This window comes from Coturnix japonica, chromosome 13 (genome assembly GCF_001577835.2).
Source record: "Coturnix japonica isolate 7356 chromosome 13, Coturnix japonica 2.1, whole genome shotgun sequence".
Lineage (NCBI taxonomy): Eukaryota > Metazoa > Chordata > Aves > Galliformes > Phasianidae > Coturnix > Coturnix japonica.
The window spans coordinates 4,854,273-4,879,282 of NC_029528.1; the positions used below are offsets into that span (position 1 = coordinate 4,854,273).

The window sequence follows — 25,010 nt, forward strand, 5'->3', positions numbered from 1 at the left end:
GGGACAGGCCTCTCCCTGCTTCCCCCAGCACAGCCTTCTGCTGACACCTCGTGGGACCGCAGCACCACTGCAGGCCCGGAGCCCTGCCCTGCTAGGATACCCCACAGCTCAGATCAGACCTGAGTCCTCCCTGCTGTGTTCCCATCACCCTGCATTGAGAAAAAACAGGGCTGGGGGTGATGTGAAGCTCCCATGACGAGCCCATGAACCTAGGCCTTGCTGTAGGCCTTGCTGCTTTTCCAGGGCAGCCCTGGAGGGGTGCAGACGGTCTGAGTCACTGCAGTGACGGAGAATCATCCGTTTCCATGCTCAGAAGTTGTTAGCTATTTATTGCACTTGAACACCAAGAATAAAACGGATAATCTCCCTCCCGCCCCATGCCCGGACCCCGTCCCCCCACTACCCTCCCCACATTTCACATCCTAGTTGAGCAGTGATCGTTCTGTTCACAGCCACAGGTTCTGAAAGCAAAGGAAAAGGAAACGATACCAATTCCTCCCCCCCGTCCCCCACATCCATCCATCGCCCACTGAATCCAACGTGGTTGCACGGCTGGAAGGATTGAGCAAGCATACAAAAGGGTAAAGGCTTCAGCTGCAACCATACGGACTTACAGACACAGGGGACAGGCAGCCACCCCTCACCAGGGCCTGCTTTATGTTGCTTGACAAAGCTTGGTATACTCTTAATTAATATATATATTTTTTTTGCAGTCATCTTAAATAAATATTTCCATAGAGAATTCCTGTATGCATATATATATTTATATATATATATAAGAGAGAGAGAGAGAGAGAGATCTCATTTTTCTTAAGCCACTGTGAACATATTTTCCCTGCTTGTAAAAAAAAAAAAAATTTAAAAAAAAAATGTTACAAAAACCCTAAAATTGTGCAACAGGTAGAAAAAAAGGGGACAATAACTCAAGGAAAGAAGGAGCCACTCAATACAGCCCCCTACACACCCTCTCTTCTGTACCTAAGGGCAGGAAGGACTGTCTGCAGAGGGGGCTGGTCTTTGGGGGACAGATGGCACAGAGGCCACCATCCCCTACTTTGATGTGTTCAAAATCTGAGTTTCCCTGTCTGGAATAAAAGGGCTGGGATCTGTACTTTCGGAAATGGGCAATGGCAAAGTCTTTGTCCAGCTATCAGGAGTGCATTGTTTGTATCAAGAGAGTTCTGTAGACCATGAGAAGTGCCCTGTGATGGAAAATGAAGGGTTAGCTCAGCTCCTGGGATGATCAGAGGATTTGGTTATGGGATTTTCTGCTGGCAGACAGCTCTTGGTCCACGGGGCTACACAAAATGCGTAGCTGCCCTTTGAAACACAGCTCTGCTGTTTGCTGGTGTTTCTCAGATGTCCATGAGCTCCAAGTGCTGCCAGCTCCATCCAGTGTGGCCCCACGGGGTCATAAATTCATGTTAGGCAGAGGGAGAAGAGCGGGTTTGTGGGATTTGATGCCTGGCAAACGGAGCATTTATTTGGGAAGAGGAAAGAACTGACCTGGCTGTGCCTGCCTAGAGGGAGAAGCAGATCATTTGCTCCCTCATGCAAAGAGCAGAGGCTCAGAGGTGGCATCTTCTCCTTCCAAAGTTGATATACCAGCAAGACCTGAGAAATGAAGGTGTTGCAGCTGAAACTGGACCCTAGCAGTCCAGAAAGGAAAAGGAGCAGCTCCCAACTCCACCTGTGGGTCTGGGAGCCTGAGAATGCCACAGCAAGTCCTCAGATTCAGTTATCTGCTGTGCTCTGAGAGATGGAAGAGATGAGCAATTTGGAGGACTTCTGAGTTTAGATTGAGCTAGATGGACAGACAAGTCAGGCTGTACCTGCACTAGAATATTAGGTGATCTCCAGCCTCGAGGGTGATGGGGATAGGAAGCCCATGGCAGTAAACTGTGTCCCAAGAATGTGGCATCATCCATATTGCATACTGGGAACATCTCCTGGACCTTGTCATCACTTGATGACAGAACTGTGGTTGTACTGCTGAAGCAATACCACATAGAATGCAATATAGTTGGTACCAACAGCACAATCTCTAGCAAGAACATCTGGTACAGATGTAACTGCAGCATCCCTTGCTCTGCAAGCCAAAAAACAAAAATAAAAGGCTGTTACAGTTGATTATGTTGATTCCTTATAAAGTAAGTTTTCCTGCAAGTTCAGGCAAAAATCAAGAAATGCAAAGGAAGACAGACAAGGTTTTTTACCATGGCTACTAAAAGGAAAGGTGTTGGTTTATCAGTGCTTGTTCAGAGATGCTCTGGGGATACGGAAACCTGCTCTGGAGGACCAGGGTGAAGTGGGGAGAGAAACCAGGCAGAACAGACCTCTAAAGTGCAGGTGCTTAACACTGCCAACTTAGGCAGGTTGGGAAGTTCGGTCTTCCTTGGTCAGGCTTCAGCTTGACTGGAAGACTAGAAAGAGTTGAAAACAAGACTACTTCCCTTTGAAGAATTGGGAGCATTTTGGATGTTGCAAAGATATTCTGGTGCCTTGCAAAGAACCTGTCCCTGGAGAGATGACGGTAGGGAAGCCTCAAGGAAGAGAAATCACCTCTGATAAAACAGCTCAAAACCTCTCTGGAAACCAAGAGATTCTCCTCAACCAGCAACCGCCTGAAGTGGGCTTCTAGTAAAAGGACACTGCATCTATCTCCCCATCCCGTCTGTCAGGCCCAACAAACCCTACACAGCTCCCGTCCCAGCCCTTTTTCCAGCAGTGTCTGCTGGAGCAGCTTCACCATCATAGCCCAGCGCTGCTGACAGCTCCAAAACTAGTCTGAACCACTGAGCCTCTTCCTATCTTGCCAACTTCACACCCATCTGCAGTACAGCTCTGACATCATGAGGCGTATAAGACCCTTGCCATGGCTGGCTTCAGAGCCAGTGCTGGAGAGGAGGGAGAACTATGAAAGAGCTGAGTCCTTCCTTTAAAAGCGAAAAAGAAAATAAACCCCAAAACAATCAGCACTACGCAACTACAGGAAGAAAAATGGGTCTTTGAAAGCACCCCAACTCTATCTTAAAAGCTTATTCTCTCCCTGAATAGATGTCCCTGCTTTGGGGGCAATTCTTGCAAGCCAACATAGCTCCACAATCAACCAGCAAAGGTCCACCACAGGCATGGGGACATACGCTTTCACCCAATGAGGACCATTGAGATTTCTTCCCAAAACAGTCTCTCCTATACAACACAGCTACCAACAGTCACAGTCCCTGCACAGTGGGACACAACAAAAACCTCTCACAGCCTCTCGATACCCCAACGATTTGGATTCCTGCCCCTCCACCCAGTAGGAAAATATCTTAGCAGTCTGCAAGGACACGGCTGCGTTTCGCGAGGCAGCCATCCCTAGACAAAGAGCAAAGCATTCAAAACCACAGAAAAGGCAAAATACACACCCAGAATTTACATGGAGAAAACATTTCCTTTTTTTTCTTCTTTTTTTTTCCTTTTTTTTTTTTTGTTTTTTTGTTTGCTTTTTCTTTAAATGTCCAAAACAAGTGTTTCTTTTGTTATCTTTTGTTTTTCAACACACGCACTGTCTAGAAAGTTAAACGCCATGCAGATGAAGAGAGTGCAGCTAGAAAGTCCTTGGGGCAGCAGCACTGCAAGGAGCCCCATGTCAACGAGCAAAGGGCTTCCATTGGAAAAAGACAACAAGAAGCGGAAGCATTGCTGGAAAATCCACCACCCTCACGTCTCTCAGACCTCTACCTGATGGCAGAGGGGCAAGACCAAAATTCTCTGTCCTGGCCCTGCCTTCCATCCTAAAAACCAAACCCTGGTGGCTCAGAAGAGTTCCCCCTTCTGGGTTTGCCATGCAAGCAGTCCCCTGTGTGCAGAAGCCTGGGGACATTGGTGCCCCAGGGACATGGCTGCCCTGGGGGACACAGTGCCCTGGTGTCTTTGCCTGCTGGCAGCCCTGGTGGGAGTGGCGTGGCATTGCGACCCCTCTCCAAATGTAAACGCAACAAAAAAACAGCAACCCCCAAAAATCCCCCCCACCCCCCAACCCCGAACAGTTGAATGTTTCTAGTTATTACATAAAGATCCATTTCAGCAAATACTCAAAATCAAGTTACGAAATACACAGTAGGTTGTTTTCTTTCTCCTATAAAAAGGCATGCGCTCAAAGTAGAAGATAGCTAAAGGCTTGTTTGTTTCTTCAAAGCACAACCAGATTCTGCAGAGTTTTGTCACTAAAGCTTGCATTCCTCGTCTTCGCTGGAAGGTGTCGTGTGGGCAATGGTGTCTGTGTTTCCAATCAGTGGCCAGCTCAGCCTTTGTGCCATGGGGAGCTGCGGATGCTGCATGCGAGGGGCTGGGGGATAGGATCCAAAGGGATGGGAGCAGAGCGTGGGACAGATTTGCTGTCCTGAGCCCACCTGTGGGGCTGGGAGAGCTCTCTGGGCAGTGGCGATAGATAGAGATCACCTTTCTCCTCTTTCCTCCCAGCTTTGCCAGCCCCACTCCCAGGAGAGAAGGGAGGAAGGAGAGAGAGCATCCTGGTAACTCACCGAGGCGCAAATCTACTTACCCTCCTGGGAAGAGAAAACACCAGGACACTCTTACTCACCCATCCACGCATTCCCCTCCTCACCCAAGATGCACAGAAGCTGAATTTTGCAAATGGTTTAAAACCCAGGTTCCCCAGCCGAGGCTGCCGGGATGCATGAGCTCAGGGCAGTGGGCAGGGACCTTGATAGCAGCAAGGCAAAATCCACCGGCGTGTGGAGGGTGTGTGGCACAGAGCAGCTCCCCACAACCTCCTCTTCTTTGGGGAGATGCCATTTAGATGGAGGTGGATGAAGATTCCTGTCCCAATCCATGGGATGTATGGGACTGCAGGGGGGTCATGCAGCCCAGGGTGATGGCTTTTGCCCTGGTAGGCAACAAGTGCACAGGTGTAGGTTCATGGTTTTTCTTTTCTTCGTTCATGCAGAGGAAGGGGACCCGGTGAAAGGGGATGGAGATGGGATGCTTGTAGGTGCCGCTGAGGCCGTTGCATGTGTGCAGTGAGAAGCAAGGGGCTATTCCAGCAGGAACCAAGCAGCAGAGCCAACAGCCAAAGTCCTGTAGGTGAAGAGTTGGAGGGGTCTCCCCTGGCAGTCAGTCAGTGACAAACCCAGCACGGGCTGGACCGTGCTTCAGCTGCAAAACACCAACAAGCAGAGCAGGATGTTGCTTCAACCATCACTCCAGCAGAGAATCCCTCTCCCACTGCCCTCTCATGACCACAGACTATCCCCTCCCCACCACAGATCAGGATAGGACCCCACCCTCCCACCCCATGTGCCCCCAGTCGCAGTCCCTGGATGCTCACAGGGCTTACTGCGGTAGGACAGAGGGCGCGCCAGATCTGTGGAAGTGGACAATCTGCCATTTGCCATCCCGGCGGTGCCAGATGCGGGTCTCTTCAGACTGAGCAGTGCGGGGGATGCCCCCTGCGTCCACGTACTGCGTGATGCGGATGTAGGCGATGCAGGCAGACTCGTCTCCCATCAGGTGAATGTGGGGGTTCAGGATCGTCGTGTGCACAGGCTTACTATTCCGGGACCACACTGGAAAGGGGATAATTGGGGTGAACTGAGGCAGGGGAAGGACTTTGGGTGGCTCCTCAGTGTGGAAGGGGAGATCCTGGGGTTAGAAGACTGAGGACAGAATGGGCTCAGGATGGGTGAACCTAGGGAGCTAGGACAAGTCGTAATGGCCTCACGTTGCACCTGGTTGGATATTAGGAGAATTTCTTCTGCATTGATTCCAGTGCGTGATAATGCATTGGAATAGCCAATTGGAGCATTGGAGTCACCATTCCTGGAGGCGTGCAGTAAATATGGAGATGTGGCACTGAGAAACATGGTTGGTGGGCATGGTGGGCATGGGTTGGATTCTCTGACTCTAACCAAACAGCTCTTTGTTCACCAGCTGGGATTTTCCAGCCCAGCCCAAATGCTCCCAAGGCCACCTTCTGCCTCCTCTCTTCAGCAAGCTGCTGAAGGTAGGGACATAGCCAGCCATAGTGGAAGGTAGGAAGGGCTCCTCAGGAGGCAAGGGGCAGCTTACGGTTTTCAAAGTAGAACCGGTGGAAATCCAGGCCTTCCACGAGGTTCCCCAGAGCCTCAGGCTCGAAAGCAGTCATCCCAGGGTCACACATCTTCCTGGATATATGAAAGGGAGAGGGAAAGGAGAGATCATCTCATTGCTTCCAGCAAGACAGTCTATCTTCAAGCAGAAGCCTGGCCTGGCCCCACAGGAAGCCAACACACCCTTTGCTCCCAGCCCCACAACTTCAGCTGGGACCCCATTGACACAGGTCCCTCCATCACTCACCACCTCCCCTTAAACCTCCCTAAGTACTGCTGCCTTCTTTGTAAGAGATAAAACAGCAGGGAAAAATGAATTCTCTCTGCTCTGTATCAAAATATCCCTGCTGCTGTCCTCTGGGGCAGGGAAGCAGACCTGCACTCGCTCAGATGCACTAATTAAATAGGCCTTGGACACAGAAGAAGTGTGTTCTGAGGAGCTTCAGCCCAGCGAGTAGAGAGCAGTTCTGCTTCCAAGCAGCCTGAGGCAGTCTGGGTGTAATGATACCACAGATGTAATGTTCCTTCTTCCACCATAAATCACACTTGCAGTTATTCATCTTCCTGCAAGCCCAGAAAATGGGCACATCTGTGCTAACAAGATGTGGTCATCTCAGCATGAGAAAGCATGGGGTTGGGAAACCAGCGTCCCCTGTGTCTCTTGCATAGTGTCCACGTCCCTCTGTCACGTCACCCTGCCCTTGGCAGCAAAGCCCTTTGGCACTCGCAATGGGATGCTGGGCTCAGCCCAGAACAAAACACACTCACGTGTAGGACTCGAAGTCACCATTGCTTATTGCTTCAATCAGCTGTTCTGTCACCTTAATGATTTCTTGCTTCCGTACTGTTGGTTTAAAGAAAAATAAACATTTAAATCAAAAACACTGTTTTTGGTTTTTTTTTCGCTAAGACTATTGAAAAGACACATGAAAGCCATTCCTAATGTAAAGGAAGACTGTCCTGCACAGAGCATCACTGGGAACCCTTCCTTGGGAGGACACATACCCAACTAACACACATGGTCCTGTGTTGTGCTGAGATCGCTTAGTCAAGTGACTTTACAAATTGGCACCGATAAATTATTCCCTGCATTATTCTTAGAAAGCTGATTCTGGTGGGCAGGAAGGAGAGATTTCTCCTGGAGTCTGAGCCCTCTGAGGGACACTGGTCTCAAAGGAGCCCAGACCTCAGCAAGAATACAGGAAGGGATGGTATCATCCGTTTCCATTCTTGTGAGCCTCCCCTCCTCACCAGCAACATCCCAGATACTCCCAGTGGTGAAGCCACCTATGCTGGCAGTGTGCTACTAAGGAACCCCAAGGCACCGTGCTGACATTGGGCTTTCCCATAGCCAACACCCCATTAGGGGCTGCTAGGCTAATGGCCTTGGGGTATCCCAATTGGTGTACCCCCATTGGCGTACCTTTGGTGTCTTCATCCTCAATGGTGGTGTTGGTGCTCTCTGACGATTCCTGAGCAAAGAACAGACAGGAGACAGCACGGTGAGCCCAGTCTCCTCCCCATACCAGGAGGATCTTGTGTGTCTGACAGCCCCCCGAGTCCGACCCCACAGCTCTCGGCTGTGCGACTGGACGGCAGCCGAGGAAAACGCCGGCAGGTCCAACCCGTCCTCCACCACTGCTCGAGCACAGCAGCGCTGGCCGAGCCCCCCCGGCCGTGAGCCAAGGGAACGTGGACTGGGCTCGGGAGGGTCTTGCAGGCACGGCGCTGCCTGTCGTACCGATGCCTGCAGGGACACAGAGGTGGGGGCAGGTCCGGGGTGGCTCGGCAGGGTGCTAGGAGGGCATGGGAGGGGGCTGCGCAGGGGTGGAAGACACCATGTTGACTGTACGATAGAGAGAGATGTACAAATTAACAGCGAGGAGGAGCTGGGATGAGAAAGAGGGGACTGTGCAGGAGTGAGAGACCACACTGACCGCAGAGTAGGGAAAGAAATGTACAATACAACAGAGTGCTTCCAAGACCCACATGGACCACCGAAGGCTGAGACACAGCTCTTTCCATCAACAGCTGAGCACTAGACAGATTTGGGGTGGAGGGGGTTCTGACCCCCCGTCTCTCTCCAGGAGCCCCATCAAGGCGACTCTGCTAGCGGAGCTAGAGCAATGGCTCTGCTAGCTCTTCCCAGCAGAGCCTTGCTGATGTATTACCCATAATACCCCGATGTAGGTTGGCAAGGTGTCCCATGACCATACAGTCCCCGCAGAGGCATGGAAGGTGTTTCTCCAAGGCTCCTTGGACCGATGCAGCCTGCAGACCTGAGTCAGGAGAACTGGGAGAAACGGCATGAGAACCCATCAGCAAGAACCAGGGCTGGCTTCCCACCAGCCGGTGGCCAGCAAGTGCCTGCACCAACCCTGTGAATGGGGACTGTGGGTGATACAGCTTTGAGGATGGTTCCCTCCAACCCCGGTGGCCCTTCTTCCCTACCCCGAGGTAACTTCCAAAAACGGGGGAAGGCTGGAACTTGTGGAAAGGCCCAGCAATATCGGCATTGAGGAAGACGAAGGACACTCACCATTAACTGAACGCTGGAACTGGACTTTCTTTTCTGGAAAAACAAGGAGAAGAGATGGAACAGGAAGAGACACAGAGTGAGAAAGGCAGAGAGCAGCACGAGAGAGGCAGCAGCTCCTGAGCCACGCTTCATGGTCCTCATGGAGGGGCAAGCAAAAGGCACAAGGCCAACCTAGGGCTCCTGGAGGGACGTGCCACCGCACAACGGGGCCGTGCCAGCTCCTGCCTGTGTTTGCACTGTCACCTTTCTCTCCTGACCTGCCACAATCCCTGTTGTTGCTCACCCCAAGGACCTGCCTAGTCCAAAGGTCTCACTGGAGTAGGTGACCCCTCTGTTGGCTTTGTGTCCAGGCCACCAAGCCTACAGGAGCAACATGAGTTGCCTAGATGCTCTGGCAACATTGCCACCTGCACAATGTTGTGCTTGGCTGGGAGCACCAAAATGAAGTGGTACTGACCCTACCCGTGCTGATGGCCAATGTGGAGACACCCAATTGTCATCTTGGACCTAGACTTGTCTCCAGCACAGAGCTGGCTGGCTTAAAGCCAGCATGACTCACTTCTTAACCCTTCAAGGCAGACACACTGCTGGAAGCTGTCCTTACACAGTTCTGCTGCTCCTGAATCAAATTTCCTCCCAAAAGACACTCTTACACATCCACACGTTCATCTCCATCCTTGACCACTACCACTAGGCTTTAAGGCTTTGGGTAAGAAGATTCCATTGCTGCATCTCCACTTACAATCCCAAGCTACTTCTGGATGCTCCTTCCTTTCCATGCAGTGCTCCCCTCTCTACCAAAGACATGCACACTGGCATTTCTCCACCTCCAGCTCTCAGAGTACAAATGACCACTGGTCATAGGAAGCACCAATGCAAGAATTAGGAGCTGCAGTGCCAAATAAGCAGCAGTTTACCAGCACATTCAACAAGGCACCATTTCTGCCTGTCCCACAGAGAGAAAAGAAGCATGCACTGTGCCAAACTCCTGGAAGAATCCATACAGCAACACATTATTGTGGATAAACAGGCCGCAGTAGGAAAACTAACATCCATCTATCCTCACTGCTCTTTTCACTTCCTAAATGGCTCCCACCAGCATCATCACTGAGTTTCAACGGTGCCAATACACTGTCCTCTCCTTCACTGAGTCCTTTGTCATCCCTAATCCCTTCTTCCCTGGGACAACAGATGTCCCTGGGGCAGAGCATGCTGCTGTGCTTCAGAAGGAACCCCATAGGGACGTGCAGGCGGAGACAGCTCCCAGCCTCTGCTAACCATGGACAGGACACGGGGCAGTAAACTGCAGAAACTTCAGACGCAACAGAATGCAACACAAAGCAGTGACCGCGTTAAGTCGGGACATACAGTAACAGGATGCAACACGGGGCAGTGAGCTCATTAATTTTGGACGGGACAGGATGTGACATGGGGCAGTGATTTCATTAGTTTACGATGTGACAAGATGGGACACTACACAGGGCAGTGAAGGTATCGTGGCTGCTGGGTCCAGAACACCTCCCGGAGACCCCAGAGCAGGAGTGGAGAGGAGTTTTTGATCCTGTGAGCATTCTGAGGTGAAACCTCCTTAGGAGAGTGCTTTGAGCTCTCCAAGCCTGGGCTGGCACCCACCTGGTGCCTTAGGCAGGGACCTGCCCGCTCTCATGAAGGCTGGCCCAGGTGATGTCTCCAGGTGCAGACAACTCTTCCAACAACAACCCTCCCACACACATGACCAGGCCCCTCAGTCCCCTCCCCACCTGCCCACCCATCCATGCAGGATTCCAGGTGCCTGCCTTGCTTTCCTAGTGGGATGGAAGGAAGTGACAAGCTCCCCAGCAATGCCCTGCCGTATGCCAGGTGGCTGTGGTGGGCCACCAAAGCTTCAGCTGCAGCAGCCAGCTCCCCAGGCCAACATTCACACTCAGTTTACTTGGAAAGCCAAGAGGGGTCTCTGTTAAGGAAGCTGGGCCAGCAAATGGTCTTCTATCATGACACCTGGAGATGAAATCAAGGCAATTCCTTTTTGCTGAAAAACATATTTGAAGGTTGTGCCTATTGAAGCATCTCCAGACACCACTGCTTAAAAAAGCATCTCCTGGTTACAACAGCTATATTCCAGCAGCTCACACTCTGGCACTTCTACCTGGGATCACTACTTAGGTGGCTGCAGAAGCAGCAGATGAGGGCTGGCAGGCAGCTTGCTGGGACTCCCGTGGGGCTGTGCAAAGCCAGCGGTCCTGTCCTGGGAGCCATGTGACATCTCACTGCCCAAGGCAATTTCCTCTCATAGCAATGCAGCCCATCAGCTTCATGTTGCGGAACAACACTGCATGGCCAGAATGTTTGATTTTGTGGAGCTGCGTGCAGATTTTGTGTGGTCTCAAACCTTGGCATGTTGCAGCCACTGGGTATAGTGGGAGGGGAGCAAAAAGCCATCCCCGGCCCTATGGCTGCACTGAATATTTGGGCAAAGGAAGGAAGAAACCAGCTGAGTGCATTGCTATCCAAACCCTGCAACCCTCACAGCCCAATAGCAGGATCCCTGCAAAAGGACCAGGAGAATAAAAGAATCTGTGCTGCAGTCGGAGCCCCAGAGCTCTACCTCACCACTTGCATCCCTGCCCTGGAGCAGGGAATGTGATCATGCAAGTTCTCCACTGTTGAGCGACAGCTTGTGTCCAACAGGACAAGAGAAAGACTTTTGCATGGGCCATGCTTCCTGCAGCCCTCCAAGCACCAGCTTGTTCCCAGCACATTGCCAAGTTGGAGTGCTCATTTTTTTCTGTCTACAGTGAGCACAGGAGATGGGAATAGGGTCAAGAGGGTTAAACCTCCAGGGACCATTACGGGGATAGCATGGTGCTGGGGGACCGTGGAGCAGCAGGACTGCAATAGGGTGAGGTGATGAGCCCACCACCAACCTGAAGCCCCAGCTCTGAGCTGCAAAGCCACCTCTATGGCCCCACATCCCAAACTCCACAGCATGGAACGAGCATGCTTTTGGGGCAACAAAGCAGCAGCAAGACCACACTATGCTCCCTTGTTGCTGGCTGCAGCTCCAACCCCTTCCCTCACCACACTGAAAAGCTGTTCCAGTGGCCTAGGAACATACTGGAGGCTTGGGGACATACCAGTGCCAACAACTACCCTTCAAAGCACAGGGTGCCACAGGGAGCGCTGGCATAGCACCAGGACCCTACTGCAGGCACCGGGGAGCAGAGAGGCAGGCAGGAGGGGACTTACCTTCACGCCGTCATTCTTCTTGTTGCCACCACTTTTGCCTCCTGGAGAGAGGAGGAAGGAGGTGAGCAGAGCCAGGCAGGGCACCAGGACCAGGAGGCCAAGGATCAGCAGCATGATGCCGGGCAGCAGAGCCGTATGGCAGCTCTCGTCCTCTCACAGCCCCTCCAGCACAGCTCTGTGAGCTCAGGGATGACCTCTCCGACACCAGCCCGTCTCACTGGAGTGGCTCTCCATGAGGGACATGAGCGTCCCCAGACGTCACGGCAAGGCAGTGGGGTGCCCCATGGGGAGCCCGCTGGCCGCGGGTGCTGTCGGTGCGGTGTTGGAATGGGCCGCCCGCCTGCCGCCCCTCTAATTTTAGCCCCATGCTGCTGGGATCATGTGCTGCCGACCCGCCAGCCCGACAGCTGCAGCCCACATTTTGACAATGATGAAAAGCAGATGCCTTTCCCGTGCCCACCTCCAGCTGCTGGCCAAGTGCCGGACCCCCAGGCTGCACTGGGGACCCCACATCCTGGGGCACCCATGGGAGCAGATCCGTGCTGATCCTGCTGCCTGCTGGGGTGGGCAGGGGGCACGGGCAGCCCCTGGGCTGCGTGGGATGGGAAGCGCTAGGAGAGAAGCTTTTGGGTTTCCTGCCCTTTGATGCTTCGCTCCTTCCGTAACCGGATCCGCACCAGCTGCTGGACTCCTCCAGCCCAGCACACACTGCCCACAAGTGCTAAATATGTCAGCATGATCTCCCCACCCCCTTGCGACAAATGCGGATGCCAATCCTGTCTGTGGCCATTTGCATGACTCCTGGCTGGGCCAGCTGCCCCCAGCCCACCCCAAAACCCTGCTCCTGGGGTTTCAGAGCAAAGCACTCCAAAATCCCCATCTAAAACCAAGCCAGGCTGTGTTGAGAAACGTGCAGGCTACCATGCTCTGTCCCTGCCTCTCAGTGCAGCCTTGGGAAAGCAGGGATGTGGGAGGGGAGCAGCATCGCTGCAGGGTCAGCACCCCAAGGTGGGTGAGGTGGGGGGGACCCCATGCTGCTGGGGCACCTGGAGGATCCACATCATAGACATCTCCAGGAAGGAGGGCACCAAAGTACCACCTCCCCAGAGCACCCAGCTGCACTTCCAGCCCCACTGGAGGTGGAGTGAAGCCCAGCACCACCCAGCTCTGCCCTAAGGAGAAGAACCCAGAGATGGCACCTACCGGAGAAGTTCCTGGTGGCCAGCATGGTGGTGAGGATGGCTCCCTGCAACACACAGAAGGCAGAAAGGAAGGCAGTGTGCAGAGCCACTGGGTCCCCATGCTCCCAGCTCTGTGTGTCACCTGTCCCCCACACCCTTTGCTGGAAGGAAGCTGGCCCACAGGCTGACCCGACTTCTTATCCCTAACACCAGGGCATTGGGTTGCAGGCTCTGAATCTTCCCTCAAAGATTAAAGGGATATTCAATAACCTGGGGCACATTTCAGTCCCATTCTCTGCTGGCCGGGATGGGCAGCTGGTGGCAAGGGGGGAGCGGAAACGGATGTGATTGCAATGGAAGGGATTGGGACTTTTCAAAGAAGTCACCCATACGGCAACACTGCAAAATAACACCCAGAAAAATGCTGCCCCTTCTCCATCTGACTCTACTAACTAGTTGCTCAGCGTATAATGAGATTACTTAGGACTAATTGCCTGCAGTAATGGATTACCATTTTGAAGTGCATGCCTGAACTAATTTGATTACTTGTCTGGTTTTAAAGTAATAACAGTTCATAGCCAGTTTCTTTTCTTGATAATCATGTTAGTAGCCTGCAGCTGCCCTGCTCTGTGTCACACTGCGTTCAGCCTGGTGCACATCCACACAAATCCTGACCCTCCCCACTCAGCTCCCAGCCCCCACCAAGCATTCTGCACCAGCCTGGGAAGACAGCATGCCAATTACCTTTAGCTTCCTCCGGGCATTGAACTTCTTCAGGCAATCCACCGTCTCCTGCCTATGCATGCATGAGGCCACGGTGGCACGGTGCTGGGAAGAGAGAGATTTGGCTTAGGGCACACGTATGCAGGATCCCATTGCAAACCCCCATGCCCCCAAAGCTTGGGTCCCTGTGGGTGAGTGCCACCCAACTCACTGATATCCAGGGGTGCTTCAGAGCCTCCGCCGCCGTGATGCGTTTGGAAGGGTTGATGGTCAGCATCTTGTTGATGAGATCTTTTGCTTCTGGAGTGACGGTGTCCCACTCGGGGGAGGGGAACTGCCAACAGAGGGGCTGGGTGAGGGGTGGCAGAGAGCAAGGCGAGAAGCAGCAGTTCTCAGCAATTGGGCTGGTTCTCTTCCAGCCCCAGGTGGGAGCAGGCAGAGGGAGCAAATGGGAATTGCTGCCAGTTGGAGAGCAGGGCTGGAGGGAGGACAAGACCAGGGACGAGACCCATCTGTTCTGCAGAGTGGGCTGAAAGGTGACAGTGTGTGCACCTGGGCACGGCATCTCAGTCAGCCCTCCACAACCAGAGCAGGGGAAGGAAACTCGCTCCCATCTGACTCATCCCAGTCGCTCTTCTGGAGTAGCAGACTGCAGTGAGGGGGCAGCAGGAGGAAGGGGTGGTAGTGGAGGGGGCAGAAAGAAATTCACTCACGTCGTAAGCCCCAGCCTTGATCTGCTGGTAGAGGCGGTGCTGGTCTTCATCCCAGAACGGTGGGTACCCAACCAGCAGGATGTAGAGGATGACACCTGTGCAAGAGGGGACATGAGGTCAGCACTGCACTGCAGGAGGTGTGAGCAGACCCATGCTACGGACCAGCCCAAATCAGGGAGAGAAACTGAGAACATTCGCAAGATTAAATCCCCTTACCACAAGCCCACAGGTCCACAGCTTTGCCGTAGGGATCCTTGCGGAGCACCTCAGGGGAGAGGTATCCTGGGGTGCCAGCAAAACCTGCAACAGAGAGCCCATCATACACCCTGTATGTTGCCAGCACCCCCATATAGCTGGCCTAGGGGTCCTCAGCCCTCTAGGCCTGATACCTCTGACCCAACCTAAGTAGGGCCTCATGGATAACCCACTGCTATACTCACCGAACCACGCTTGCTGGTCTCCCTCCACCTCAATGGCAAGGCCAAAGTCAGCCAGCTTGACAGCAGCCCCCTTCAACTTGGAGGCCAGCAGCAGGTTCTCAGGCTGCAGGAGGAGGAGAGGGTCTCAGAGGGAGCCTATGGGCTCTGCTATGACTTCCAAACACAGCTGGGGGAAGGGTGGATGTGGTCCCACTGCTCTGTGGGGCTGTGTATCACAATGCACCATAGAGGACCATGGTCTCCCTGCATGCTGTCCCTTGTGTTGTTTTGCCCCAGAGCTGCCAAAGCTTTCCAGGAGCTCCCATAGGGCATTCCTCCCCACCCTGAAGGATTCCAGGCATTGCCTCACAGGGTCCTGCATCACTGATAGGGTCCCTTATACCCCCCACAGACCCATCACTGCAGCCCATACCTTCAGGTCCCGGTGGACCACCCCCATCTGGTGGCAATGCAGGACGGCTTCCAGGATCTGCTGGATGCAGTGGCTGCAAAGAGAGGAGGAATCTCACACAAGTGCCTTAATCACATCCACACAGCTGCAACTCCCCCCCTGCCCTTCTCCAATCAGCACGTCCCACCTGCAGCCCTGCAGAACTGTGTCCCTCTCTACCACATTACTTGATGGTGGTGACCCAACTGTTGGCCACCAACAGGTGAGTAGAGAGTTGGGGTTATACATGCACCCATGGGCTCCCACAGAGCTGGCACCAAGAGCTGGGGACTGATGGTGCAGACGTGGTGCCAGCCCAGGTTTGGTCTCTAAAGGTGAACAGAGCAGCTGTGCCCATTGGCCATGCAGCTGATGCTCCAGCCCCATTTTTCCAGTCCTGTCTGACATGGGCAGTTCTCACTATGTCAGTTTGTTTTATGTCAAGTTCATTAAACTCCATCCCCTCTGCGTGCATGAGAAAGGAAGGAAAAAAAGAATGAGGTAATGATCTCTTCTGTTCCAAAACAGCTGTCTGTAAGGCAGGTCTTTATTTACATTTATGTTATTTGTATGACACTAATAAGAGGATGCGTTGGACGTGGATTCAGTGCAAGCAATCTGTTAATTAACATTGTTTTTTGCCTAGAAATAGGGAGGCAGAGGTAGCACGGAGCTCAACAACCCCTTGAGCATTCGTATGGACTTTGCCCTCTGCATGGGGCAAAGCCAAGAGGCACAGAGATACCTGGAAACCGCACCCTCAGCCATCCTGCCCCAACCAACCCTCCTTAGGGCTTCCAAGTGGTGAACATCAGAGCAACAGCCTGAATTGCAGAAAGCTGAGTGCATGGAGCCCTGTGAAGCTGTGGGGACAGGGGACACCTCTTGTCCTTCCCTGCCCAAATCCTTGCTCACCTGGCATCCGCTTCGCTGTAGTACTCTCTGGCCACGATGTCCTCAAACAGCTCCCCACCAGTGACCCTAGAACAGAACAAGGGATTCACACTGGGCACACAGCAAGGCTGGGTCTGTTCACAGCATGCTAAGCACAAGAACTGCTGCCATGCACAAAGGAATGGGGCAGGGAGGGACCATCTGTGTTTGGAAGTCATAGCCTGGTATAGAATAGGAGGGGATGGGATATGGGATGGAAGGAACTGACAAAGATCAAGTCCAGCTGCCAACTTTAAGGAGCTAAAGCCTATCTCATCCCTCTCTGTGCAGGGAAGGACTCCAAGGCAGCCCACAGAAGGGGGGGATGAGATGGGGGAGGTTATGGGTCACATTGCTTTGGTAGGAGCATGCAGAGGATTAGGAGTTGAGTTTAAATGATACTCACAGGTCGAATATCAGGTAGTGGTGGCCCTCTTCAGAGATGCTGTCATGGAGCCTCACTGCAGCAGAGACATGGGGTTATGGGCTGCCTGGCTCCTCCCATACTGCCTGGGGAGCCTGGGTGCCCATTGGCATAGCAGGGATATCTGCTGGGAGCTCGTCCTCCCCTTACCCTTCTTCCCATTGCCACTGACTGGCAGGAGTCCCAGCTCAGCTAAGGACCTCCATGAGCCATGGCTCAGAAGTCACATTTAAACTGGGGTCAGACAGAGGTTGGCTGAACTCCCAACTCAGGCCATGAGAATGCCAGGCTGCCAACCCAGCCCTGACACTGACCAGGCTCTGTAGTTATTTTTTCCCCTCCTCTTCATGACCTTCCTCCTCTCCTTGGGAACACTCCTGCTGGGGTTGCCCAGGAATCATCACAGGATGAGATTCCCTGAGCAGGAGCACTCCATCTCATCCCCCTGCCTGGCTCCTTGCCCTGCTCCAAGGGATGCCCCTGTGAGAGCACATTACCCTTCAGCTACGTTCTCACAGCTCAGCAGTCAGACACGTGGCAAAGGTGCAGAAATAGGTGGGACAGAGTCTGCTGTGCAAATCACAGTCTGGCATTGTCTACCCACATCTCACTTCACTCTGATTTCACTGGGGCTGTGTGTATTTAACCCCTCCTCACTGCTCACCTGACACCACTTTCAGCCCATTTCTCTGAACTACACCAGCTGTGCCCTGCCTGGAAACATCCCTTTAGGCTGTGGGTGTTGCCATAAGGATGTTCATCCCATTCCCTCTCTGTTCTTCCCCATGGATGGTCTTTGCTCTCTCATGCTCCATCACCTGTGTTTGCTCAGCACTTCTCTCTGACACACAGTCTCAGCTTTTCTGCCTTCCTCTGTTGAAAGAACCACATTTCCTTCTGTTTCATCTCATCTGAGAGGGATATGGGGAGTATTGTGCTGGGATCTTGTGGAATCCAGCCACGTTCAAAAGGGGATTAGGCAAATTCGGTGTGGATGGGGTGGTGTAACTCTAAGCAGATGGTGCGGATACATACCCTGCATAGGGAAGTCCCAGTGCTTGTGGCTGCCAGGAGCCAAGGGTATAATGAGGAGCAGCTGCTCTAAGTATAGCTCGGTCCTGTGAGCATCTGCTGCTGGCCATGGGCTGAGCACAGCAGCAGCATCGAACTGCTCCATGCTCAGTGCCAAGAGCTTTGGACACAGCATTGGTCCCCACAGTCACAGGGCAATAAGTACTCAGAGCTAAAGGTCCGGGACTAGGTGTAGCCAAAAAGTCCTGCTCTAGCAAGCCTTCTGGGTAATGCAACCTGGTAAAAATGCACCTTGCACAGTGCTGTGCCACGGGGCTGCTGGTGCAGCTTCTAATGTACACACGGTGCAAAGCAGGAGCTGGTCCCTGCAGGCTCACGTCTGTGCAAACCCAGTCTGTGCAACCCAGCATTCCTATGGGAGAGGAGGGCTGGGGAGGCACTGCAGGGGATTAGAGAGAGCCCACAACCCCTCAGTGATCGCTGCATTCCAGCTTCCTCATGCCCCCAGCCGCGCTGGCTCTGATGGGATCTGCACGTCCCATGCTGTTGCAGGGAGGCTGCTTTGTCCCCGTGCCGGTCCCCACACCAGCACCGTGCACAGGCAGGCTGCATCAACATCACCATCGAGGCTCAGCTTAGGGATTTTTGCTGCAATTTCCCCCCTCCCCTCTCTCTCCTCCTGGCCTATTTTTGTCTTTTGCAGGGGCTCGGGAGCTTTCCTGAAACAGCTTTTCCGAAGGAGGCTACTCTCAGATGGACGGCCGGTGGGAAAGTCTTTGCTTCCCCCCCCACCATCGCCTCTCCCACGCCGCTCTCTGCTGCTGCTCGGAGCTGGAGCCGCTTTTTGGAGCATGCAGAGGAACACAGCATCCGAGGAGTAAAAATAGTCCCCATGCAGCCCCGCTCCTCCCGCAGGGACTTGCAGCCAACTGGGTTAGTTGGGACCTACTTAGATCCCCCCCCCCCGCGCTTGGTGGGGACCTTTCTGTACATGACCCCTTTTGGAGAAGCTCTTTCCTGGTGAGGAATAGGAAGGACCCCCAGTGCCCACCCCACAGCCCCACGTTAGGAGTGGTGGGGATGGGGCAGGCAGCGGCACAGGGTGCACTTACCGATGTTGGGGTGCTTCAGGAGGCGGCAGATCCGAGCCTCTCGCTCCAGCTTCTGGTGGTCTGAAAGAGGTAATGGCCTCAAATTAAGGTCTGGTTCTATGGCCAGAACTGCTTGCTGTGCCCTCACCGCACCTCTGTCTGCAGGCATTTGGTGATAGTGGGAACCCAGCACTGGGAGAGGTGAGGATATAATTAGGGCCGCTGTCTCTTGGCACCATTGCTGCTACCTTGTGAGTTCACACCTCGCTGTCTCGCTCTGCATCAAAATGCAACCACTGAGATGTGGGGCTGCAGCCTTCCACGTCCACCCGATCTGCCTTTCACTTGCTCTGACTTCGGGGACACTGCTCCTTTCACAAACCCATCTTGGATTTGCCTTTCCTCTGCTGTAGACCATGTCTGCATGAGGAGATGGGGGCGAGTGGTTTAGGCTGTTCTTTCCATATCCAAAGTCCACTGTGGGTGGAGGTTGGAGGTGCGGAGGGACGGCATCACTGGGGTAAGCACCTCTCCCAGAGACAGGAGAGCTGCTTTGTGCCCCAGCCCCATGGTGACATTGGGCAAATCACCCTTCCCCACTCTCTGCCTCAGTTCCCCACCTGCAGATGGTTTCCTGTTGGGTTTCCCCATCTGCAGAGATTGGGACTAACCAGCCCAGGGGAAGTACAGCATTGCTGCTTTATGACAAGGCAAACTTGTTTGCTAAGAAGAAGCCAATGGCCACTGAAAGGGGATGGGGACAGCAATGGGGACCCAACCATCTGGCCACAGGTCCATCACCGCCACAAATCCAACTGCAGTCTGCACTCAGGAAACATTTCTCCTCTCTAATCTGCAGTTTGTCTCCTGCTGGCTCCCTGTGTCAGTAGCCAATCATGCCCAAAGGCACCCCGGGTTATCCAGCAGCACCATCCTCCCTGCATAGCATCCAGCAGACATCGGCATAGCTGGTGGCATATCTCAGTAGCACACATCCCTGTGGGATATGTTCCTATGGGACACACTCCCACAAGCCATCAGCCCAACACATCCCTCTGGTGCCAGCTTACAGCCCAGGGAATGGCCAATCCCATGCTGCAGCACTGCACAACAGGGGAGACCACGGGTCTATTACCACCAGAAGCCACTGGTTCCAGCCAGCAGAGCAGCTAAAACAGCCCTGAGCCTCTCTCCAGCCAACAGATGGACACAGAGATATTGCAAACCTGAGGAGAGGATGGAGAGAAGCAAACTGTGAGGGATTTCCACCTCCAAATGGGGGTTTGGAGCCAAGCTCCTCAGTTAGGCATCGGCACTGCACTGCATTGGCACGCAGTGGTTTGATTTGAGGTCAGACAGCAGCTTGTCACCATTTTCTGTGCTTCATTTTTGCTTTCAGAGGTGAGCAGTGGCGTCAGCGAGAGCAGCAGGGGTAGTGAATTAATGACAGCCTCCCAGTAGGGCGCTCACTGGCAATGTCCATGAAGCTAATGGCTATTCATCGAGGAGCTCAGGATGCACCACAGTGAGGATGGGGTGGGACAAATGTCTTCCCTGTCACTAAATCCTGCCGACCCCCTGAGCAGCCCTGGCACCTACCTCGAGCAGACAGCTTCTTGGTGTTGATGATTTTGGCTGCATACTCTTGTCCTGCCAACACCTTCACACATCTCCGGACAATGGAGAAAGCACCCCTGGGAAGACAAGGAGGAAAGGGAGGTGAAGGGCTCAGCATAGGAAAGGACAAGGCTCAGTCCTAACGTTCTGGAGGGCAGTGGTGGGAATGCGATGGGAGTGAATGGTGTGGAGTGAGATGGGATGGGATGGCATGGGGTGGGATGGAACAGCATTGCGTGGCATGGGTATCAATAGAGGAAAGGCTTTTGAGAGGGGGGTGAGCAGAGTGGGTGCTCCCTGGCACTGCAGTCCCTGGGGACATGGGAAGGCAGAGATAGCCCTGGGGATGGCTGCAGGATTCACCCCTCGGTGCTCTTTCCTCCCTTCCATCTCTGCTTTATCCACTACTGGCAGAGAAAGGGCAGAGATGTACCAAGAGCTCCTTGGGGACGCTGGGAATGGACACAGCTGTTGCACAGCACTCAACCACTTCACTCCATGCGTATGAGTGTCTTTGCCAGCTTCAGACCTCACAATCACTGCAGCAATTTGCAGAAGCATCTATGAGCACTCACCATGGCTGCAGGCGACCGGCGCAAGGTCCCTGTGGCTGCAAACCCACTGCAGCAGCAACAGCGCGCTGCCCTGCTGAGCACAACCTTTGTACCAGGCTTCCTTTGCTGCCAAACCTCTCCGATCTCTGAAATAACAACTATCAAAAGCAATGCCACCTCCTGCTCCATCTTCCCCCGCTCCTGCTCCATGGCGAGGAATAAAAGGCCGCAGTTTGCAAGCACGCTGCCAAGCAGCAGTGGATAATTGATTGTAGTGGTGGAAGTGGGTGGAGATGGGCAATTTGGGGCTGAGTGAGATCTTTAGCAGAACAGGCGAGCAGTGGGGTGCAGGAGCCCCAGCGGAGCTGCCAGCCTGTGCAGCATCACCTGCAGCACGTGTCGGAGAGGAGCTGGGGAGGAGAGGAAGGAGCTTGATGCTTCCTCATCCTGCACTTTGATCCTGGCCTCTGGAATAGCTGAGCTGTTCCTGTTCCTATAGCCTGGAGCAGTCTAATTGGAAAGGGGGTGAGAAATTCTTATTCAGCTTGCTGTGATGGGCAGGCTGGAGCCATGCTGGCCTGTTCTGCTCAGCCTGTCCCACCAGGAGCCACATGAGCAGCAGGTCTGGCGGCTCCTTCCCCCTCTGTGACCCATCCTTGCTCCTTTTTCCTAAAGATCCCCTTTGCTTTGCAGCAATGCAGTGATGCTCATGGCGGAGAAGTCCCAGCTACTTGGCCCAGCTCCAGACTCACCGTGGGGCTCCACTGTATGATCCTACATAGTGCTGGGGGGATGTGGGTGCCCCAGGACTGTAGCAGAGGCTGGAGACACAGGGCTGGGCTGTGTCCCCACCCCAGGTTAGCAAGATGGGAACACTGGTCCCTGGTTCTCCTGCACTGCTCCTGGATATTCTCAGCCACCAAGGTCCAAGCGCTCACAGCTATTCACCCATCCATTCATTTGAACCCAACCAAGCTATGGGGTTAGGGACAAATGCAGTGCATGGGCACAGGTTGCTCACCCCAGGTTGGACCCTGCCAGCTCCTGCCATTGGTTCACAGCCCCACAGCCAGTGCCAGTGTCCCCTAGTCCAGCTGTGACCCCCACGCCCCGTCCCCAAGGCCCTGCCAGCTCCCCCCAGCGCCTCTGACACAGGGATGCTCTGCTCCCCCTTCTTCACACCTTCCCTGCCAGCTCCAGGCTGTGCTGCTGCCGCCCTCCCTCTCTTCAACACCTCCTCCTCCTCCAAGGCATTTTATCTCCTTTCTAGAGAGAAGAGTGTGGGCTGGGGATTTTTTGTTCCTCCGTATCTTTCTTTCTTTTTTTTTTTTTCTTTTTCTTTCTTTAATGAAAACCCTCTCCTGCAGTTCTGGGAGCAGAGGGGCTGAGCACACGCTAATTGCCGCCAGCCTCTCCCTGAACCTGCTGCGGGGGCAGATTTGGAGGCACCCAAAGAGCTGCTCTTGCTGTTTGTCCTACTGGGGTGGCCGTGGGCAGGATCCTCTCCCTGCTGCCCCCGTGCTGCCCCCACTCCTCACCCCATCCCTCAGCTCCTGCAGGATGCAGAGGGGGAGCAGGGGGGTGCTGCACCCCTTGCCATCTTGACATCCTGCAGGGTTGTGGGACCAGGTCTGTGTTCAGTGTTTGGGGTGCATATCGGGTTGGTTTGAAGCTGAAGGGATGGTAAGGGGGTTGGGAACGACCACCTGGCACCCAGCACATCTTCTTTGGGTTGCAAAGAAACACAGGCAGCTTGGGGAGCTTGGAGGGGATGTGCTGATCCCCCAGCACACGGCACCAGCTCCTTGGGGCTGTGCATTGGCAATGCCATCACCCTCGCTGGGTTTATGGGCAGCCACTGCGGCAGCGAGCCATGCAGCGCTCCGTCCTGATTTCCCTTCCTGAGCTCACAGAGCGGAAATTTCCCCATGGGAAACCACTGATTGTTCAAAGTGTGGGATGCACTGGAAACCATCCCGGTGGAAAATTCCCAACCGGTGCCACATCACACTGACAGGCCAGTGAGGGCCCTGACATTTCTCAGCCCTATACCTGCCTCTGCTGAACCAAGGGGAGGTGTGTTGGGATAAACGGAGCTGCGGGAGCTGCTGGGTTGAGCTGTTCTCCTCTGTGTCAGGGGCTGCTGGGTGCTCCAGGCTGGCTGGGGCACAAGCTACTGCTGCAGGATTTGCTCATTAATTAGTGAAGGTGGAGAAGTACATCCGTCTGTCTGTCTCGCTGGGTCTGGGTGTTCAGTCCTCCCATCGCAGTCCTCCCATATCACACACAGCCCAAAAGCTCCCCACCATCCTCCCTGTACTGCACCGGGCCCAGCAGCATCTCTGCAGGCACTGCTGCTCTCCTGACCACCCACAGAACCTAGAAAAGCTGGGAAACCTCTGGAAAACCAGGTCCCAACCCATACCGTGCCCCAGGTGCTGGGCACTCTGCCTGCAGCACCAGCTGGGGCTCCCTGCACAGTGCAGAGCTGCTCCCCAACCACAGCTGCCCACCAACCCCCAGCACCTTCCCCAGCTGCATGTAGATGTCTGTGCCCATCAGCACAGCTCAGGACCAGCTCTCTGCTCCGCACTTGTTTGCAGCAATGACCCGCTCCCCCATCTGAATGGGGAGCACCAGCTGCATCCCGCCTGGCACAACGTCCTCTCATGTCAGCTTCTTGATTTCTCCATCTTTGTCCTCTCCTTTTTCTCTCACCCCCGTTCTGCACGCCCTCGCACGCGTGGGTGCACATTTTGGTGCAGGCTGCCCGGCAATGCGGGGATGCTGGGCTGGAGCAAGTTTCCATGCCTACAGACAGCCACAGCCACGCACCCATCTGACAACGGGCACCTCACCGGGCAGCACGGGCACCGTGCTCTGGGGCAGCACCAAAAAGAGGCACCAAAACCAAACCAAACCAAAGAGAGGCATACACCTGCTTCCTTGTGCACTCATTTTACAGCCACTCTCTCCCCACTGAGACACGGAGCATCCACTGCCCAGCACTGAGGACATGGGACAAGCACCCCATTCCACCTTGGGGTGCTCAGTGCCCTCCCCCGGATCTGCCCCAAGTGCTATTCTCTGCACCTACACACACACCCCGATTTGCAGCAGGCGATGCCACGCTGACCCACCGAGATCTCCCCGCAGCAAAGCAAGGGCTGAGGCTCAGCACGGGGCACTCACAGATACGGATGGGACAGGCGACAGGGTGGGCAGCCCCCCAGCTCTGAGTGAGGTTCCCACAAGGGCTGCCCTGCAGGTTGATTATCCTACGGGATGAGTCAAACGCTGGGGAATCTGCACAGAGAAATTCCCTCAAGGATCCGGAGGGCGCCCACCACTGGGGCTTTCCCCCTCGGCTGTCCCGTCCCTCCTCCCAGCGGGGGAAGTGACTGCGGGAGCCGGCAGCATCCTCTTCCAAGAGCGATCCTTTTTTTCCATAAGAGGGACAACCAACCCCTCCCCAACCCCAAAATGTGGTGCACTGGGTCTGCACCTATTGGCATGCACTTGAAGTCAGAAGGAGATGGAGCAGGGACTAGCAGACTCCATCCCGATCCCTGTCCCCCCCCCCGCTCCCTTACACTCCGTGCCCATCTCCTTTCCCCACATCCGCTGTTTCCAGCCCCGCTCCTGCTCCGGCTGCTGGGGTCACATCCGAGCCCCTCTCCAACTTACTTGCCCAGTTCCTCAAAGAGCTGGTACTCCTCAGTGAAGCGGTTGCAGGTGATGGTGGCCATCCCAAGGGGCTGGCAACGCTCCCTCCCCGGTGCGGAGTTTGGGGCAAGCAGTTCTCCTCTCGCTCCCTCCCTCTCTCTGTGTGCTCCCGGGGCTCTCTCCTCGCCGAGGTAAATAAGGGAATACGTTTGATTGACAAGCCTGGAGATAATGATGAGGGCAATTTGTCTTCTCAGCCTCACAAGCCTTCGTCAGCATCCCCATCCCCATGGTGACCACCGCTGCCAGAAACGCCCTGTTTCTGT

General features: G+C 54.3%; 1 protein-coding gene across 2 annotated transcripts; it reads right to left on the reverse strand.

The window, feature by feature from the left end:
• Window positions 1-1,793: 1,793 nt before the first annotated feature.
• CAMK2A (calcium/calmodulin dependent protein kinase II alpha) lies at window positions 1,794-24,973 on the reverse strand. 2 transcript variants are annotated; one of them, XM_015875735.2, is made up of 19 exons: window positions 24,706-24,973; window positions 20,447-20,541; window positions 18,869-18,928; window positions 16,707-16,761; window positions 16,283-16,348; window positions 15,350-15,422; window positions 14,938-15,040; window positions 14,714-14,797; window positions 14,498-14,592; window positions 13,996-14,118; window positions 13,806-13,889; window positions 13,084-13,126; window positions 11,881-11,921; window positions 8,635-8,667; window positions 7,519-7,567; window positions 6,864-6,939; window positions 6,076-6,170; window positions 5,336-5,573; window positions 1,794-5,163 (listed from the first exon to the last, which is right to left on the reverse strand). In XM_015875735.2, the coding sequence occupies exons 1-18, from the start codon at window positions 24,765-24,767 to the stop codon at window positions 5,341-5,343; spliced, it is 1,470 nt and encodes a 489-aa protein (XP_015731221.1). In that variant the 5' UTR covers window positions 24,768-24,973; the 3' UTR covers window positions 1,794-5,163; window positions 5,336-5,340. The 2 variants fall into 2 exon arrangements, with proteins under 2 accessions (XP_015731221.1, XP_015731222.1); XM_015875736.2 differs by lacking the exon at window positions 8,635-8,667 and having other exon boundaries at window positions 24,706-24,972.
• Window positions 24,974-25,010: the final 37 nt, after the last annotated feature.

Coding starts and splice junctions, on each gene's coding strand:
- CAMK2A (XM_015875735.2), bottom strand. CDS start 24,767: ATGGCCACCATCACCTGCAACCGCTTCACTGAGGAGTACCAGCTCTTT. Junction 14,593..14,713: donor TGTGGACCTGTGGGCTTGTG/GTAAGGGGATTT, acceptor CCTCTTGCACAG/GTGTCATCCTCTACATCCTG. Junction 13,127..13,805: donor ATGCCCGGAGGAAGCTAAAG/GTAATTGGCATG, acceptor TGTGTGTTGCAG/GGAGCCATCCTCACCACCAT.